This window comes from Notothenia rossii, assembly GCF_949606895.1.
Source record: "Notothenia rossii genome assembly, chromosome: 4".
NCBI classification, from domain to species: Eukaryota; Metazoa; Chordata; class Actinopteri; order Perciformes; family Nototheniidae; genus Notothenia; species Notothenia rossii.
Genome location: NC_136902.1, coordinates 82,486,097 through 82,503,596, shown reverse-complemented (window position 1 = coordinate 82,503,596; position 17,500 = coordinate 82,486,097). Strand labels below are relative to the sequence as shown.

The 17,500-nt window shown below is 40.5% G+C and overlaps 1 protein-coding gene across 1 annotated transcript in view; it reads right to left on the bottom strand.

Annotated features, from left to right (window-relative positions):
• The window catches only part of dpf1 (double PHD fingers 1), a 43,652-nt gene that overhangs the window by 18,551 nt on the left and 7,601 nt on the right, over positions 1-17,500 (bottom strand). The window contains exons 2-8 of the mRNA XM_079677369.1: positions 12,953-12,982; positions 11,577-11,737; positions 10,338-10,445; positions 9,307-9,434; positions 7,946-8,035; positions 6,754-6,832; positions 6,497-6,628 (exon numbers count right to left, since the gene is read on the bottom strand). Coding sequence (XP_079533495.1) covers positions 6,497-6,628; positions 6,754-6,832; positions 7,946-8,035; positions 9,307-9,434; positions 10,338-10,445; positions 11,577-11,737; positions 12,953-12,982 — 728 coding nt within the window. The remainder of the gene's footprint in view (positions 1-6,496; positions 6,629-6,753; positions 6,833-7,945; positions 8,036-9,306; positions 9,435-10,337; positions 10,446-11,576; positions 11,738-12,952; positions 12,983-17,500) is intronic.

The window sequence follows — 17,500 nt, the reverse complement described above, 5'->3', positions numbered from 1 at the left end:
TGTGAAATCTTACCACGCTTCAAATCAAGAGAAAGACAATTAGATGTAGAGAGGGAGAAAACTGGAGGCAGTGGTGCGCGAATGGAGTGACAATAGAAACGGAGGAGAGGCCATTTTATGTTCTCAGTGTTGTTTTATATTGATGTTGGTTGATCAAAATGTGTCCTTCACTACTCTGTCTGCAGACAGCGGGAGGAGGACAGGGAGGCCATTTTGTGACACAAGGCAAAAAACTGGAGAGGGAAAAAAACAAACCACAACAACCAACAATGGTGGGTAGGAACAGAGGGACGCTGACCTTCAAAGGGCTCAATTACATGTCACACACACACACATACACACTCAAAGTTGGGCATGATTGCCAATACAGCGCGTTCACACAGCTCAATGGCACAAACAGACACACACACCAAAAGAAATGCACATACATGTGTGTGTTGTGGGCATTTTTTTAACACACACATACAAGCACACACACTCGGAGCGTCCCTGCTGCTCCACACTGTAGGACCGTCTGTCCGTCCAGATAAAGTGGCCTCTGAATCTCAGTTCTGATTTGAGAGGGGGGATTTAATGACATCCCCCACCCTTCATTCCCCCTCTCACTTTCCCTCTGCCACTCTCCCTCTTTCTCTTTTTTCTGTCATTCATTCAGAGCATTTCTCTCAGTTTGTGTCCTTGTTGAAATCTATTTATCTTGTCACTGCTATTTCATTATTTCCCTCTCTTTCTATCTCATTTACCTTTACCTCAACTTACCTCTTCTTTCTCTTTTTCTCTCCATACCAACAAAACCAATTTTCAGGTGGACACTGCAGGGCCGACCTCTAAAGTAAACATCCCCCTTATTCATCCACTTCTCCTCCTCCTCCTCTTCTTCATTCCCTCCCCATCCCTCCCACCATCACATCAATGCCAAAGGAGCCCCCACCCCATATCCAACTCTCCCTCCTGCCTTCCCTATCCACCTCCAACCTTCTGTTTGGAAGAGAGTAAAAAAAAACATAGTATGTGGCGCAGTCATGAATTTTAATGGCAATGCTCTTTTTAAGTAAATAGTATATCAGCTGGGCTCTGGGTATATGGGCAGGTTTAGTATTGGGGGTTGATTCTGTTGGTGATGATCAGAGGAAGGGCAGACTCTAAACAAAAAATAAATTAAAGGGAAACCCAAAGCTGGATGATTGATGAGGCGAAGCAGGAGAGAAGAGAAGCGGAGAGGGATGGGAGAGGAGGGTTAGCTGAGGATGCAGAGCTAAGGCAGAAGAGGGCAGTGGTGAAAGATGGACGGAGTGAGAGAGAAGGAAGGAAAATCTCATCTCCTGGTGGAATAATCTCTCATTTATCACACTGATGGAAAAACAGGGAGAGAGAAGGGAGCTGGATAAGGTTCAGGAAAGATGGAGTTTCGTAGTCGGGGTGATAGGTTTCAGCTCACACTTGTGTTGTGGATGTATATGTACATACTATAGCGTCTAGACAGCTTTTTGAGGCAGAAGTTACCATGAATTATGCATGCAGGGTTGCTCTCATTCCGGGGCCCTATGTTAATATTATTACATATGTGGCAACGGGTGGAGGATAGTGGAGTCTCCTCCATGACACTCAGCAAATTGGGGAAAGCTTTAATGGTGTACACACACATTAATTCATGCACACTCACACATATGAACACACTCACAGTGCCTTGCAAATGCATGTGCATGTGGATACACACACACACATACATGCCAAGCCAAAAGGCTAAGCTCCCTTTTTCATTTCAGCAGAGAAGATTGCATTTTCTGGGGCTGTGTACGTGTGTGTGTGTGCGTGTGTGTGTCCGCGCGCGTTTGTGTGTGTGTGCATGTTTATGTGCATGTGTGAGTGTGTGTGTGTGTGATTACTGACTGTTTGGGAGGGAGTGATGGGGGATATTAAACGATTCAAATGCTGTCTCACTTGCTCTCCTCCACTGGAAAGACCTAAGACTGCAGCATGGCCACAGACACACAAATACACACACACACACACACACACACACACACACACACACACACACACACACACACACACACACACACACACACACACACACACACACACACACACACACACACACACACACACACACACACACACACACACACACACACACAAACCGGGCTAGACTTATCATTGTACGGTCCAATTTAAAACCACACACTGCCAATTAACTGACAGGCAGCACAGTTGCAGTGTGGACATTGTTGTAGTGCAGCAAACACAGATAATGTGGATATGTGTGTTTTGAGTGTTTATCTGCACTCTATTCTGAACAAATTGCTTGTTTTAAGACTGGAGAACAAAAGGAGTGAATGAATTGTCTCCGCTCCCTTTTCAAATGTCAACAGCTATTTTTTTGTTTTTTTGGGAGAATAACTGTGGCCATTTTACTAACGATTACTGACCAAAACACAATCTCCTGCAGGATAAATGCTTGGTATTGTCCTTCAAATAAGTGCTCAGAAATGAACAGAACACGCAGACAGAAGAAAAAACGAAACCAAAACCACACACTGATAGAAAAGTGGTCCTGAGGGTGAAAATAAATAGCCACAAAAAACGCGGACGAGAAGCAATTTGGTTAGTGTGGATGCTGCCACTGACAGGAGGGGAGGTTTGAGGCTTGATTCATGACCTCTTCAATAGAAACCTAAATATTTGCTTTACTTGTTGTTCTCTGACATTTATTGCTTTCTTATGATACCCTAGATAGATTCAGCAGATCCTTTGCCGCCTAGCGCTAAGTGCATTCTCAGGAGGCCCGCAGTGCTGTTATGTGCAGATTAGTGTACACTCCCATTTAATACTTCTTACTGCACAAGCGGTTTTGAACAATTTTGCTCTCCCATTTAAATGAATCAGATTTTGCAGTTGGCCCTTTTACAGCTTTAGGAAGATGGCCAAAACCCAATAACTCTTAAGCCCTGCAGTTCATCTTATTAAATAAGAGCCAAAAGTCCCAGAGGGAATGATGTGACAAAAGATTGAGTGGGAGTAAATGTCCCTTAGCCAGATGTACGTGAGACATTTTTCATGATGGTCATAATAACTTCCCCATCGCAGGTGTAAGTAATAACAATTACAGTGGACACATTCCATTAAATTGTTCCTTGTAGTGCCAAGACATGGTTGATATATGCTTATTGGAGCACCCATTGGAATGGAGCCATCATCAATAAACGAAGCTAAACCTAAAAATGTTTAAATTGTATGAAATAATAGCTCTGCAGATTGTTCCTATCCTTCTAAAGAAGATGGTGTTCTTAACGCACCTTGTGGGACCTTTAAACCCCATCGACAGAGAATGTCATTGTTGGATGATCACATTGAATGCAAATGTTTTCTGCTTTATTCAATAGCTGCACACGGCAATTGCAGTGTCTTTAAAGTCAGGTGAAGATGTTGTTCAGTGTGGTTAGGTTTAAGGAACAGAAACATGTTAACGCTACAGAAAGGATGCACTTTCATAAAAAGACAAACAAAAATGTCTCCTGGATGAAAATTGAACATGCTACATCCCATTTTCAATAGCCTTACTCTCTGCCTGGCTTGATTTAGTACGCACAACAAATATATTGAAACTAAATGTGCTCTTAGGATTAGCTAAACTAATGGGAAACTCCCCATGACAGTGCCTATACTGCATTAAGTAAACATCCATTTTAAAGGTAAAACGCTATGCTAGCAACTCTGTGAAGCATACATGTATACATCTGAATTATAAATGTAGAGTGTCATGGTAATTTCCGAGAGTGTTTATTGGCTGACGCTGATTTAGAACTGATGAGCGATGATTGAAGCTGTTGAGATGATGTGCCATGCTTTCTTCTGCTAATTAGCAATAAACAGAAAGTGCTGCTGAGGTTGATCAGAATGTCAGTCATGTTATTAGTATTTGTCGAGTAACCTTTAGAATAAAAAAAAAAACACATTTGGGAGTTTAACTTTTGTACAAAATTGTATTCCAGTTCATCCAGCAAAGCCAAACCAACAGTTGTGAAGACATTTAACTCAAAACCATACATTTGAACTTTATGATGGCAATAAATGGAAAGTCAGGGGATCACCAGAGTTATTAGGACTTATACTCTGAGGACAATGAATGGCTGTACAGAATTTAATTAAAATCTATGTTATAGCTATTCCAGTCTGGACCAAGCCAATGTTGCCTTTCATAAAGCTAATGCTAGCATTGCTTATGAATAGTTTAATGGTATTAAGATATGAAGTGCCACTCCATTCCAGAAGCATCTGTGCCCCTGCCTTTATGCAAATGCCTGCCCCGTCTGAAAAAAAGACATTAGCAATAATACCATGGGTATTCATTACTACCACATGATATTCTGAGCCAGTGCATTAATGGGCAGTCATTAAGCCGTTGATAGCAGCAGCCATACTGTGAGCTGTAAGTTGAAAGGTACATACAGTAGAAGAGTGTGATGGTAATTTCCCAGAGTGTGTGACTGGTATTTTTTCTCTGAGTTATTTATAGCCGATGAGTTTTGATTGAAGAGCTTTTTTTTCCCTCATTGAGATGATGTGTCTTTGCAGCAGATGGTGAAACTGTCTAATTTGTAAAAGTGTTCTGACTGGTCCCTTTACATTTAGTATTTTACTATACAGTATGTTTGACGCCATCACCTGTTCTTCTACAACACGTAAATCTATTTTTAACCCTTTCTTTGTATTATTATCAATGCTAATGTTTAAATAAGGAATCTTTGCAATTGAGTAGCATATTTAAATGGGTCTACAATAATGGCAAGCGGGTCTTTTTAGTTTTTTTTTTATGATGCAACAATAGCCTACTTACAAAATTAAATAATAATATTGTTTTCATTATCCAACAAACATATGGTGCCCAGCTGCAGTAATTCTGAGGACCCCCTGTTGAATACCTGTGGTCTATATTTGTTCCTGTTAGTTTAACAACCGAGGTCTGACAGTGACTTTAGCTCTGGGCTACAGCAGCCCTTAGAGCGAAAGGTTAAATGCAACATTGTTCAAATAAAAATACTCTATATAGAATATAAAATTACCCTTGGGCTTAGCCTTAGGGCATATTCTAACTATCAACATGGATCAAAAAGCAGAAGTGTGACAATTAGTGTCTAAATTAGTAAAACAAATTTGAATACAGGAATCATAAGATGCTTGTTTAAGCCTTGTTTGTCCACATTAATATTAGGGTTGATTCTTGTTGACTCTGTCACTTCCTCATGCAACTGTATCTGCATAAACACATTGCCGAATCAATAGAAATACACAAAATTGCATTAGGAAATTAACTAATTACTTTTTATCACTCGTTTTTCGTTTTTTAGACTGTTGACCAAAGCCGGCATTTGATCATTGTTTACCACAGGTCAAGAGTTATGTTTGAAAGTGTGATAGATCTTGTTGACCCATTTTGAGCAGAGTTTTAACCTGCATCACTGCGTCAGGCTGAAAAGGGAGTAAGTGAGAGCTGAAGAAGTCAGCTAAACTCAGCACTCCACTGGGAGAAATCGTATCTTTTATCCACACAAGTACACACTTTGGAATAGGCCCAGTCAGCACTGTATCCGTCTATAATGCAGGAGGACTCCAGGACGATCAATAGTTCCTGATAATATTCTGATTATTAAAGGGAAGGTTTTTTTTTTTAGAGGGGGGTTGTATAATGTTATTTGCCATAGACAGTGTAGTACCTATCGAAGAAAGTCCTCAGTAAGAAGAAACAGAAAAGAATACGGTTTTGGACTGGGCAGCAGCAAAACATATTTTTAGTCACCTAAAAGAAAAGTCTCAACTAAAATCATTAAATATCAGTTTAAATTGATTTTAGATTTTAGATTTAGATTTAGACGTTTCTCTCCAAAGGGAAGCCTTTATCTATGCTTTCTTCACAGACACCTTTGACAAAAACAGATACCTCAGTTAAATCGGGATTTGCCGGTCCCTGCTGCCTCAATTTGTTATCTCATTGCGTGACTTTTGTTAGTTTTTTAAAGATTTAGTTTGTAATCACCAAAGTCATAGAATAACACAAACAAATCATGCGAGAGACTAGCAACCCTAACAAGGTGAAATTACTGTCCAGTGGCTTTAAAAGGCAGCATTGTTAATGGCCTTAGTTCGCTAACGGAAAGGGCAGTCTAACGGCAAGGTTAGGCTGTAATAATGCAGTATTTATTATTGTATTTGGGCCTTTTGTAGGTGTTCAAAATATGTGTTGCCGCTGCCCCCATCCACAGTAGTACATTTCTTAGCTTCTGTTTTTTTTTTTCCAGTGTTTTCTTTTGACTGAGTGTTTAGTTCATTTTTTAGCACTTATTTGAATGACAAAAGGATGCATTTGTCCTTCATAAGATTGTGTTTTGGTCAGTAATCGATAAACCCAACCTTTCTTTGTACGATATGTTGGAATGACTTTGAAACTGCTGTAACCAAAGCACACATAAAGTAAATATTGGATATTTGACAGACTTACGCTTGTGGTTGTTCTTGCGCTGGAAGGGTAGTGTGTGTCGCTCCGAGTCTTCTTCGCCCTCCTCATCTGCCAGGTGTGTGTGAGTATAATGGTAACTCAGCCCTGGGCGATTTTTATAGCGCTTTCCACAGACTTTAACACACACAGACAGACACACACACACACACACAGTATATACAATTAGTTGTCTGTCTGTGTAAGTCTGTCTAAGGAAAAGCAGTGAAGAAACAATAAAGAAATAAAGTTGTAACGCTCACTGTCACAGACGTAAGGCTTGTCTCTATCTTCAATGGCAGCCGGCTCTTGTCTCTTCCTCATTCCCCCGACACCGCAGGCCTGCAGAAACCACACACACAAACACACACACATTTATAAAAACTCAGAAAAACACATGCAGAATCACACATTGGATTGAAAACAAAAAGTTTGAACTTCCACAGTTCCACACAGAGTAAAAAAGAGCGTAACAGCACATTACGTGCTTCAAATTTCTACACACACACACACACACACACACACACACACACACACACACACACACACACACACACACACACACACACACACACACACACACACACACACACACACACACACACACACACACACACACACACACACACACACACACACACACACACACACACACACACACACACACACACACACACGTACACATTTGTATTCTAATCATCTGTTCTCAGTGTAAAGCTCCACTTCCAGCAGGAGGGGGCTGATGACACCTAGCAGGGGAGCAACAGCTCCAATTAGCAACCCTGGTGTCTGTGTGTGAGCATGTGTGTGTGTAATGATTTTCAGAATACATTGTTAACACTTGATTATCTTCCCATATGACGCCCAAAAAGAGTGGGAAAAGAACCTGTCTGATCTAATCAAAGTTGTAAAAAAAAACGATTGTCTCAGCATGATTACATCTCTGGATCCAATTGCATTTATTCTCTGTAAAAACTCGTGGTTTGTGACATTTTCTTCTTCAGTCAGGAATAAAGCAAAGTCAAACTCAATATGAGATACAATTAATTAAATCATAACCATCAAAGACCAGTACTGAGAACAAAATGCTAATTTCTGAAGATGAATTTAGTCAAATGTATTTATGTTAATATTGGAATGTTAGTTTTAATGTAATCCTTTTAATATTCATTTGACACAGAAACACAGGCGTCTTCTACTATGCTTGTGCAAATACAGCAGATTCAATAGTAGTCTAATTAAGAGGAACTTTTTCCAGTGTAATAGAAATAAAAAGTCTTTATTCTCTGTGTCGGACAGGCAAGACTTTGAGCTTTTGCTGGAGACTGACTTGTGTTTCCCTAGCTTCACTTTTTCTACAACGACACCAAAACAAATTGTTTTATGGCTTGAATATTCAGTATTAATTGAGCAGGAAAAGTAGAGAATAATCATGAATTGTCATTCATTTCTCACCCGTGCTTTGGTACGGTTCTTGCGTTTAGGAACGTCTTCCTCCATCTCATCCACCTCCAAATCATGAGGGAAATCCCCGACCAGCAGCTTCTACAAATGAGATGCAGAGAGAGAGAGAGAGAGAGAGAGAGAGAGAGAGAGAGAGAGAGAGAGAGAGAGAGAGAGAGAGAGAGAGAGAGAGAGAGAGAGAGATGGACTGTCAGAGAGTTTAGTTATTTTACTTTACTTTTTTACCTTAACTTTTCCTTTCTTTTTTTGCCTTTCCCCTCTTGCTTCTGCTCTGCTCCACATTGAACCATGGGTGGTCGTGAAATTGCAGGAAATTGCACACTTCCAGCTGATTTTGAAAGTATTCTCATAATGCCTGCGCAGGAAACAACCGTAACCATTAACGATTACCACTAAATATAGCCAAATGTGTCACCATTTCATTGCAATAAACGATTAATTTTAAGACTTCTTTAATTAAAAGGGTACACAGTGCACTTTAGTATCGCACTTTAAAAAGTGGAGGGACTCACAAGAGGTTCATTAAGAAAAATAATTACGCAACAAGAGCCAAGATACCCTGATTTTTAATCCCTAATGTTGGTCAATATGTAAAACCACTGAATCCCATACTGCAACACTGTAAATCTTATTTATGGAACAGACCACGGCCATCTACTATCCTTATGAGGAATAAACGTAACATCAAGCAATTGTGCTTATTGCAAAGAGAACAGAATACATAACAATATCATCTGTGAAACTGAGTCAAAAGTAGTAAGGGGAGAGTTAAGGGCGCACATGGAGCTATGATTGGGAAGCATGGAAGTAATGCCTGCCTAGGAAAGCCCCAAGCTGCGCTGGAGCCGTGGATTTAAGGCCCTTAAGACTTCTCAATCTCTCATAGGCCCACTTTCAGGGCCATTCACTCAACTGCTGATTGATTAGCTGTCCATCTGAAGAGAAACTGCCTCAGACTAGTGAAATAGTTCTGCCAGAGTGAACTTTTTGATCAGAAGTTACCCAAAAGCGCAAAGAGATAGATTGACAAAAAATCCGCACAATAGCTGTTTGTCTGTAAAATACTTAAACGAAATCCTGGTAAAACCCCAAAATGGACTGCAGTGCAACACAATAGCATTCAGGCACACACACACTGTGCCATGAGGGAGTTGTCAGAGCCGCGGGAGCCTGTGTCACCGCCAAACACACTCTCCAAAAGAGACAAAGGCAGACAGACATCAACACAGAGGGTAAAACAGACAGATAGTTGGAGACACAGACTGACATAAGAACAAGACAAAGAACAACAAAGTACAGAGGAGAGGAAGAGAGAAGGTGAGAGAGGGAAGAAAGAGAAACGAGAGTCTCACCTGACACTCGCTCATTGGCTCTTCTTCCTTGGTTTCTACCTTCTTGTCCAGGGTTTCCCCGGCGAGCAGCGACTCCAACACGGGACCATCTGGTATACCCCCCTCCTTCTTTAGAGAAGCCTCGTAGTCTGGAGGATGAGACAATTACAATCAGAAAATAGCAGAGATCTCACATTCATGCTGACATGCTCAGTTGAGCTGACAGTGCCCCGAGGAAACAGAATTCGTCTAGTTTGTGATGGCACAACGACTTCAGCTTCGGCAGTGTACAGATGCTGAGTCCGGTGGCGGACTGGCCATCGGGACGTTCGGGACGAATTCTGGGCCGGTACCGAAGTGGGCCGGTCGGATAAGTCACTAGCACCCCCCCCCCCCCTCCCCTTATTAGCAGTACCGAAGTGGGCCCGGGCAGATGTTTAGTCCCAGTCCGCCCCTGGCTGAGTCTCTCTCATTTGTCTCAAATATCACTGGGTTTTGCACGTGCAAAGTGTCAACTTCATTCATAGATGGTGTCTATTTATATAAAAACCTGAGTGTCAGTAAATAAGCAACATATGATCATTTAATTTGAGTTTAACTAGAAATTATGACTACACATAAAACGTTATTTTATAGACATAGCAAACACTATTAAGTGCTAAATGTGGTCGTAAAGGGAAGTTTGTGACATATTCGGTCTTCTTGAAATTAGAGGAGCAAAATAAATCTAAACCAAACCTCTCTTCTCTCTAGTTCTTATGAAATCATGGTTTGCAGCCAAACATTGCTCAAATCCTAAGAACTTTAGTTTAAATCCAACTTTAAATAAACAAGACCAATCCCCAGGTTTACAATTAGCACCAAATTACTGAAAGTTTCTGAAAAAATATAACTTCAATAATAGGATACGGAATATACAGCATACTGTTTGGAATACTGACAGAAAATGTGGAACAAATGCTGAGTTTTCCAGAACAATTGTACAATCTGCAAAATGGACCTGGTGTATACACAGATCTTAAAAATACACATATATCAAAATCTTTAATTACCGATCTTGAACTCGATCGGTACGAGCCGCGGGTCCTCCAGGATGTTTAGCCGTCTCTTCTTGCGCCAGCAGCGAGCGGGATATGTATACAACTGACCTGGAGCGTGACCTGAAACACAAAGGAACACACATGACAGTAATTTAGCACACCTAACTGTCTATATTTAATACATTAATTCATGCATGAACAAAATTAAATATAGACAGTTAGGTGTGCTATTATTAGCCTCAAGTGCATCTACTTAAGGCACAGAATAGCTTTGAGCCTAATGCTAACAGAGTTAGTAGTTTTCAGGTATTTATTCACCAATGTTATCACAATTTATCCTCAGAGGAACCATTCTGAAACTAATAACAATGAAGTGCATCTAATAGTTGTCCAGACATTTTAGTCAGTGCAAATCAAAATTGGACAACATTTTACCTTAATATATCTAATAGTTGTTGATTGCTTTAAGTCTGGACTCTCATGGCTGCGGTGCAAAAGATTGTCTGTTATGGTGCTGTAAATGTTTTCATAACAAAAATGTGTGATTGTGTTTTTAAGTACAAGCAATTTTTTGATGGTTTTGGAGAATACTCAGCTATTTAAAAAAATCAACAAAACTTCATTTTTTAGAACATACAAAATATTAAAGATGAAAACGAATGAAGTAACACACAAAAGTATTTGTAATGACAGACACCAGGCAAAAACTACAAACTAAATTCGTGAAAAAGCTTTTGCACAAGTGCGCATACACGCACACACACACACACACACACACACACACACACACACACACACACACACACACACACACACACACACACACACACACACACACACTCTGCATTCTCTCTGGAATAGTTGATGCCAGCGGCGTATCATTGCCTACAGGGGTGTCTGATTCCATGCCAAAACACACTGATGTTACAGAGAAAGAAAAAGCGATGAGGAAACACCCGTTGGGGAAAGTAAAAAAAAGTTGAAGTAGGTAAGAGGCCTGGAAAAGAGGGAGAGGAAATGAGGGAAAGGGGAGAGGAGGTAAAACTAGACAGAAACAAGCAGAGCAGAGGAAGGAAGTCAGCCGCGGGACAAACAGCAGAAAAAATAATGTGTGTGGCACAACAGCTGGTGAACACAACACACCAACAAAGACGAGGGCTATGAAGAGCCTCAGCGAGCAACAAATGCCACTTTATTCTGACAAGATATGAAGAACACACTTCACAGCCTCACACACAAAGAGACACCCACCTGGTCCACGGTGATTCTTCTCCATCCAGATGTAGCAGTTGCTCTGGGCCACGCCGGTCTGGGAGTCCAGGAAGGGGAGACGCATCGAGCGCTCGGCGCACAGACGGGCATTGTAGCTGCGACAGTGTTCAATGGCCTCCTTATAAAACTCCTCACCAAGACTGAGAGAGGAAACAGGGGAAGGGGAGGTGAAGGGAGAATAGCAGAGGGATAGACAGAGATAGTAAAAGTAGCAAAGGTGAATAACAAAGAGGGAATACAACAGGATGCCAACAGCAAGGCATGCTTGTGTTTTATTTAGACTATGGTTTGAAGCCTCGAGTTCAGTGTCACTATCTTCATCATAGTTTGGCTGTTGCCATTTATTTATTTTTTGAATCAGAAGTGATACAAGAAGGAAGTGCTAAAATGCTACAATTATACTTTTATAAACTGAAAACATAGTTTGAATGAAGTTAAAGTTATAATGCCAGACAGCAAGGGTTAAAGTTCTGAAACAATAACACAGACAACTCCATCTGGAGGCGTGTCAATCACAAGGTAACCACACCCCAAGTCATATCATGTTCATCTATTTTACTCTGAATGGGACTATCATTTAGTGAATTAACATCATGCTGTACTTAAGAGGACTTGAAAGTAGCGAGTGGGCCGATAAATGTATTTGTCAAATGTTTTCTACGGTAATAAATCAAGTGAGAAGTGAGGCTTTTCTCATAGACTTATTTTTTCCAGTGGAGTTTCCCCCTGTTGACCATTAGAAAGAACCTACGATTCATTCACCTCCGCATTCGCTTCACTTTACAGAGTCAGAGGTTGCCTCCTGGGGTACGTGCATGTGTGTAAGTCAAAAGGGGCATTGAGCGGTCAGTCGTGGGTCGTTTTGCTGTGTGTGTGTGTGTGTGTGTGTGTGTGTGTGTGTGTGTGTGTGTGTGTGTGTGTGTGTGTGTGTGTGTGTGTGTGTGTGTGTGTGTGTGTGTGTGTGTGTGTGTGTGTGTGTGTGTGTGTGTGTGTGTGTGTGTGTGTGTGTGTGTGTGTGATTGAGTGTGCGTGCGTGATGGTGCAGTCCTATTAACCTGGGTCACAGCAGATGAGCTGACACACTGTTAAAACCCCACACAGTCACACACACACACACACACACACACACACACACACACACACACACACACACACACACACACACACACACACACACACACACATGCAGTACAGTAACACATTCTTCACCGATGACAATGCAAGGACTGTGTCTTCTCACCTGTACAAGTGAGAGTCTGATTAATATTCAGTGTAATATTCTTGTCTTTTTTCCTCCCTCCCTCAACTCCAGCCCCCCCCCATCCTCCCTCTCATTTCTCTTCCTCCCCTCTTACCTGTTCTTGATGACTGCACCTCCAGATTGCCTGTAGGGAGAAGCAGAAAAAAAACAATAGATGTGTGGTGAGTCACTCCTCCACTCCACATTACTTCCGCTCTCTTCACAGTATTTCTCTAAATCTTTCCTTCACTCTCTCGGTCTGTTTAGTTGTTGTTGCATGTTTAACTTTCACACTCTGTTCATGTCTTGCTACACTTTTTTTGTAAATGTTCCTCCTTCTTCGCACTTCTCTTCATCTCTTTGTCTCTTTCCTGTTAATCACTCCTCTCTAGTGTCTTCCTGCTGAGTGCAGAATCAAGGTCACTCTGCTGTACAGAAGGTACAAACACGACACACAAAACTACGACTACACACACACACACACATGCATGCATAGAACTACCGTGCTGGGACAACCTCACAAAAACACTGCAGCCGATTGTCAGACTCTCAATGGACAGTTTAAAAATAGGAAAAGGTCCAAATGAAACAGCAGAACCAAAGATATCGTCGCATTTTGTTCTTCTTCCCTGTCCAAACCCTGTGCCTAAACTACCCACAAATAAACTTGATTGCTGACAGTTCAGTTGTACATTTTATTGTGTTATGGTAGCCTTGCTCATCCCGCAGGAATGAGGATCAGGCGTCGAGGTCTGGGAGTCTTACTTCTTTCTAGTTCCAAACCCCAGAACATTTTCCAAACCTGTAGCATTCAGCCCCAACAGATGCTGACTCAATTGACATCACTTGTCGACGTTTATGAAACTTCACAAAGCTCAGTGGATCCACAAAGTGCTTTTTCCAATCTCTACCACCAGAAATTAAATTGAATGGTGGACGTGATCAAAATAGTTTAATAACAGTTTTTCATGATTTAATTAAATGCGTTGCTGTAAAAATCAGTTTTGCCATCATTTAAAATTGAAGATTTATACTGATGGATCGTTTATAATATTAGAAATGAGGAAAATAGTTTTCTTTTACAGGCACAAAATGGTTCAAAGAAACTGATTGTGTGTTACTGTTATCTGCATGAAATCTAACCCGTCCCTGGGCCCAAGCCTTACATTTGGAACAAATTTAACTGAAGTTGTTTTTGGGATATCGTTAACAGGGAAAAAAACAACCAAAGCCTCCTCGGCTTAGGTTTCTAATGAAATCTGTCACAACAGCAAACTGAAGCGCTCTGTAAAAACATACAAACAGAGCACATAATCATCTTTGAGCAGAGTGATCTTGTTTAAAAAGATGTCTTTTTAACAAGCCTCTCAAACAAAAGTATTGACTGGACTTGATTAAAGCTGACCGTCCTGATTGAAAATGAGGACAAATTCTATCTCCTAAACAAATTCTACAACCTTGCGGGCCATTACTGGACAAGTGGCAATTAAAGGATTTTGTTTGGGGCGTCAATATGTGCTGTGCTTAAATCTTTTAGTGTTGGTCTTATGCTTCAGATGTTTCTGTGCATCTTACTGCCTGCATTCGGCTATATCATTTTTTTGAGTTTTATTGTTAAGTTGGAAGTGCGTCATCAGACCTTTTCCTTAGCTCTTTTCACTTTGCTCAAGTGCAGTTCCATTGACCTCCCTTGTTGTATAGGAATGACAAAGCGCATAATGGATGCCTGTCGAGGATACATCGTAACAGCCAGTTAGATACTGCTCACCCATTACAAGGCACTGCGGATAAAAGCAACACCTATATATACCTGAATTTTAAAGCAGTAAATAGTTGTGCGGAGGGAGAATGAACACTCATGTCCACAAAGCTCTTCATGCTGGATTTTGAATATTAAGAGGAACACAATGAACTAGAACATGCATTTCCTGCTGAAAATGTGTGTGAATGCTGTAAACTGTGTACATTTGTTGCTGAATTTAGCTGAAAATGCAGAAAAGTTGAATATTTGTATTTGAATGGTCTCTGTAGCTAAAAGCAGCTACAAAAAGCAAGTAAGTGTGTTGCTGAACTTAGCGGAGAAATGTAGACAAGTGAAATGATTTGAATCAAAATTGTTACAGCTCAAATGCATTGCAATGACTTTGTAGAAAACTTGAAAGTGAAATGTTAAACTGGAAGAGTAGGAAAAATAGTGAAGAAGCTTAATATTTAAAAGAAAAGGTTTAAAAAAGGTATAAAAACAAAATGTAAAGCCTCAATGTCCTGAAATAGCTGAATCATTTAATAGTTGAATGGTTTCTGTAGCTGAAAGTAGGCTGAAGGAGTTATATATTAAATGTAAGTAGTAGTGAATGAATGTGTAGTAAGAAGAGAAAAGAAAGTAAAAAGGCTTGGGAAATCAGCAGAATATTTTAACTGCAAACTTTTTGACTAAAACCATATGTCACCAATAATGTATAAAATAATTATGTGGAACATGTTGAAGTCAGTATGAAGTCTCCATCAGACAGAAAAGAATAGGCTGAGACTTGCTTGTTTCTGTCCTGAGCACCTAATCATAACACCTGTGTGTGAGCCCAGAGATCAAAGGTTTCCATGGTGATGTGCAGTGATATGTGAGAGGAGAGCCTTTCCATTTATCTGAATGAGAGATAAACCTCTTACATTTGAACGTTTTGTTGAAGATCCGTAGCAGCTATCGGTGAAATGTCAACACGTGGAGCATCTCAGGACCCTAAGGAGCGTCTCATTCTGTTTTTTCTGTACTTTTGGTTCAATCATGTGGCTTTTTTGGCAAATTAACTAAAGGTCTACGGCTGGTGCTCTGTGGAAAAATCAGGCTGAATTTACAATGGGCCTTAATGGAGACATGTTGAACGTTTTTGTCACTTCATGCCCTCAAGAGGCATTTTGCTAAATTTCCTTTATTATTATTTTTTTTTCAACATAGGAGAGGTTTTCCTACGTTTTTCATGAAAAATGGTGTCCAAGGAGTGTAGGGTTTGGGAGTTATGGCAGTTTTAAAAAAGAAATTGGGGCGAATTTCAAGCTCTCCTCCACTCTGTTTTTGAGATCAAACCTTTATCATTTTCAAATCATAAATCTTTATGATCGATAGATTTAATTTGTGTCAACCACAGACCTTATTTCGAGCTATTTTCCAAAATCCTATGGAGAAATTGCATTGGTTTTTGTCGAAGGAACCGGAAGCGGTAAAATGCTAACTTACTTCCGGGTTTTAGGATGCGTCACTGTGGCACTCTATTGAGTTGCATTTTTAAAAAAGAGTTTAAAAAGCTGAATATTTCAAGAAGAAGAAGAATAAAGAAAAGAAGAACTATAGTGGAATGCTGTAAACAGCATTCACACTAATAAAATAATTGGACTTCAAGGCTCCACTAGTGACCAAACTGAAATAACCTAACAAAGAGAAGGAAAAAATGTTTCAAAATGTAAAACTGCTCACCCCTGAGCCCCCTCCCCCCTTGACTTCTCACTTCAAACCTTCTCTCTTCCATCACTCCAACACCTCCTCTCTCCTCCACTCCCTGAGCGAATGAGTCGGTCCCCTCCCGATAATAAGTTGACAGCTGTAGAAAATGGCTTCTTTCAATTTGGGCGCTCCCAATCTCATTATATTGAGATAGGAGAGCTGCATGACTGTTAGTCTGTTTGGAGGCTTGTACAGGACTTCGAGTGGAGGCTGAGAGGAAGATAGGCAAAGAGAAAGTTTGAAGAAAACAACTGAATAAAGAGAGACGGGGAAATGAGATGGGCAGACGAGAGGAAATGAGAATGTGACATCCACTGAAGGAGAGGCATAAATACAGCATAAGGAGAGAAAGGGACAAAAAGTAGCCTAAGACCAAGACTTTGAACCAAGTAAAAACTCTGCAGTAACAGAGCAGAGTGACCTGTGAAAAGACATGGCTCACTGATAACACATACTTCATAGCCGTTTGTCGTTTGAAGAGTGCTGCAGGTGCAGTTTTCCTGGACTTTTTTCTGGACTTATTTAATTCAGCTGAAAATAAGTAAATCCGACTCTCAACATCAATTTGTAAAATAATTCAGCTCTTAGATTTGAAACCCACAATGAGGGGGTGGCAACAGCAGACAGAGCGTGATCAGAAAACATCATCTCCAATGCTATCTCGCATTTTGCTGCCAGCATGCTATGTAAAATGAGTTAAAAAGCAAATCACCAAACCTAATCTTAATTGAGCCTCCTGTTACTCCCTTGTTATCCTCAAGTGGAAAAAATTTAGTGATTTTAAAAATAAACACCAATGGTAAAATAATAGCTGTTATGTGACGTGTTTTACTCAGATTCATCAGTAGTGTCCTATCATGTTATCATGTTAACACGTTAACTTTAAGCATTAGCTGGTGAATTGTAGATCTAAAAACATTAGTTGGTTTACATAGTAGGGAACCCTGAGTTTATCTGCTGAGTAACAGATGAGAACATTAATACTATGCTCTTGTCTGTATAGTGAGGTGGGGTGAAGATCGGAAGGTTGTGAGTTCAAATCCCGCCTGGAACACCACCACTAGTGTGCCCTTGAGTAAGGAACCTAGCCCTTGGTTACTCCAGGGAGAATGTCCCTGTAATTGGTAATTGCAATTCGCTTTGGATAAAAGCGTCAGCTAAATTAAA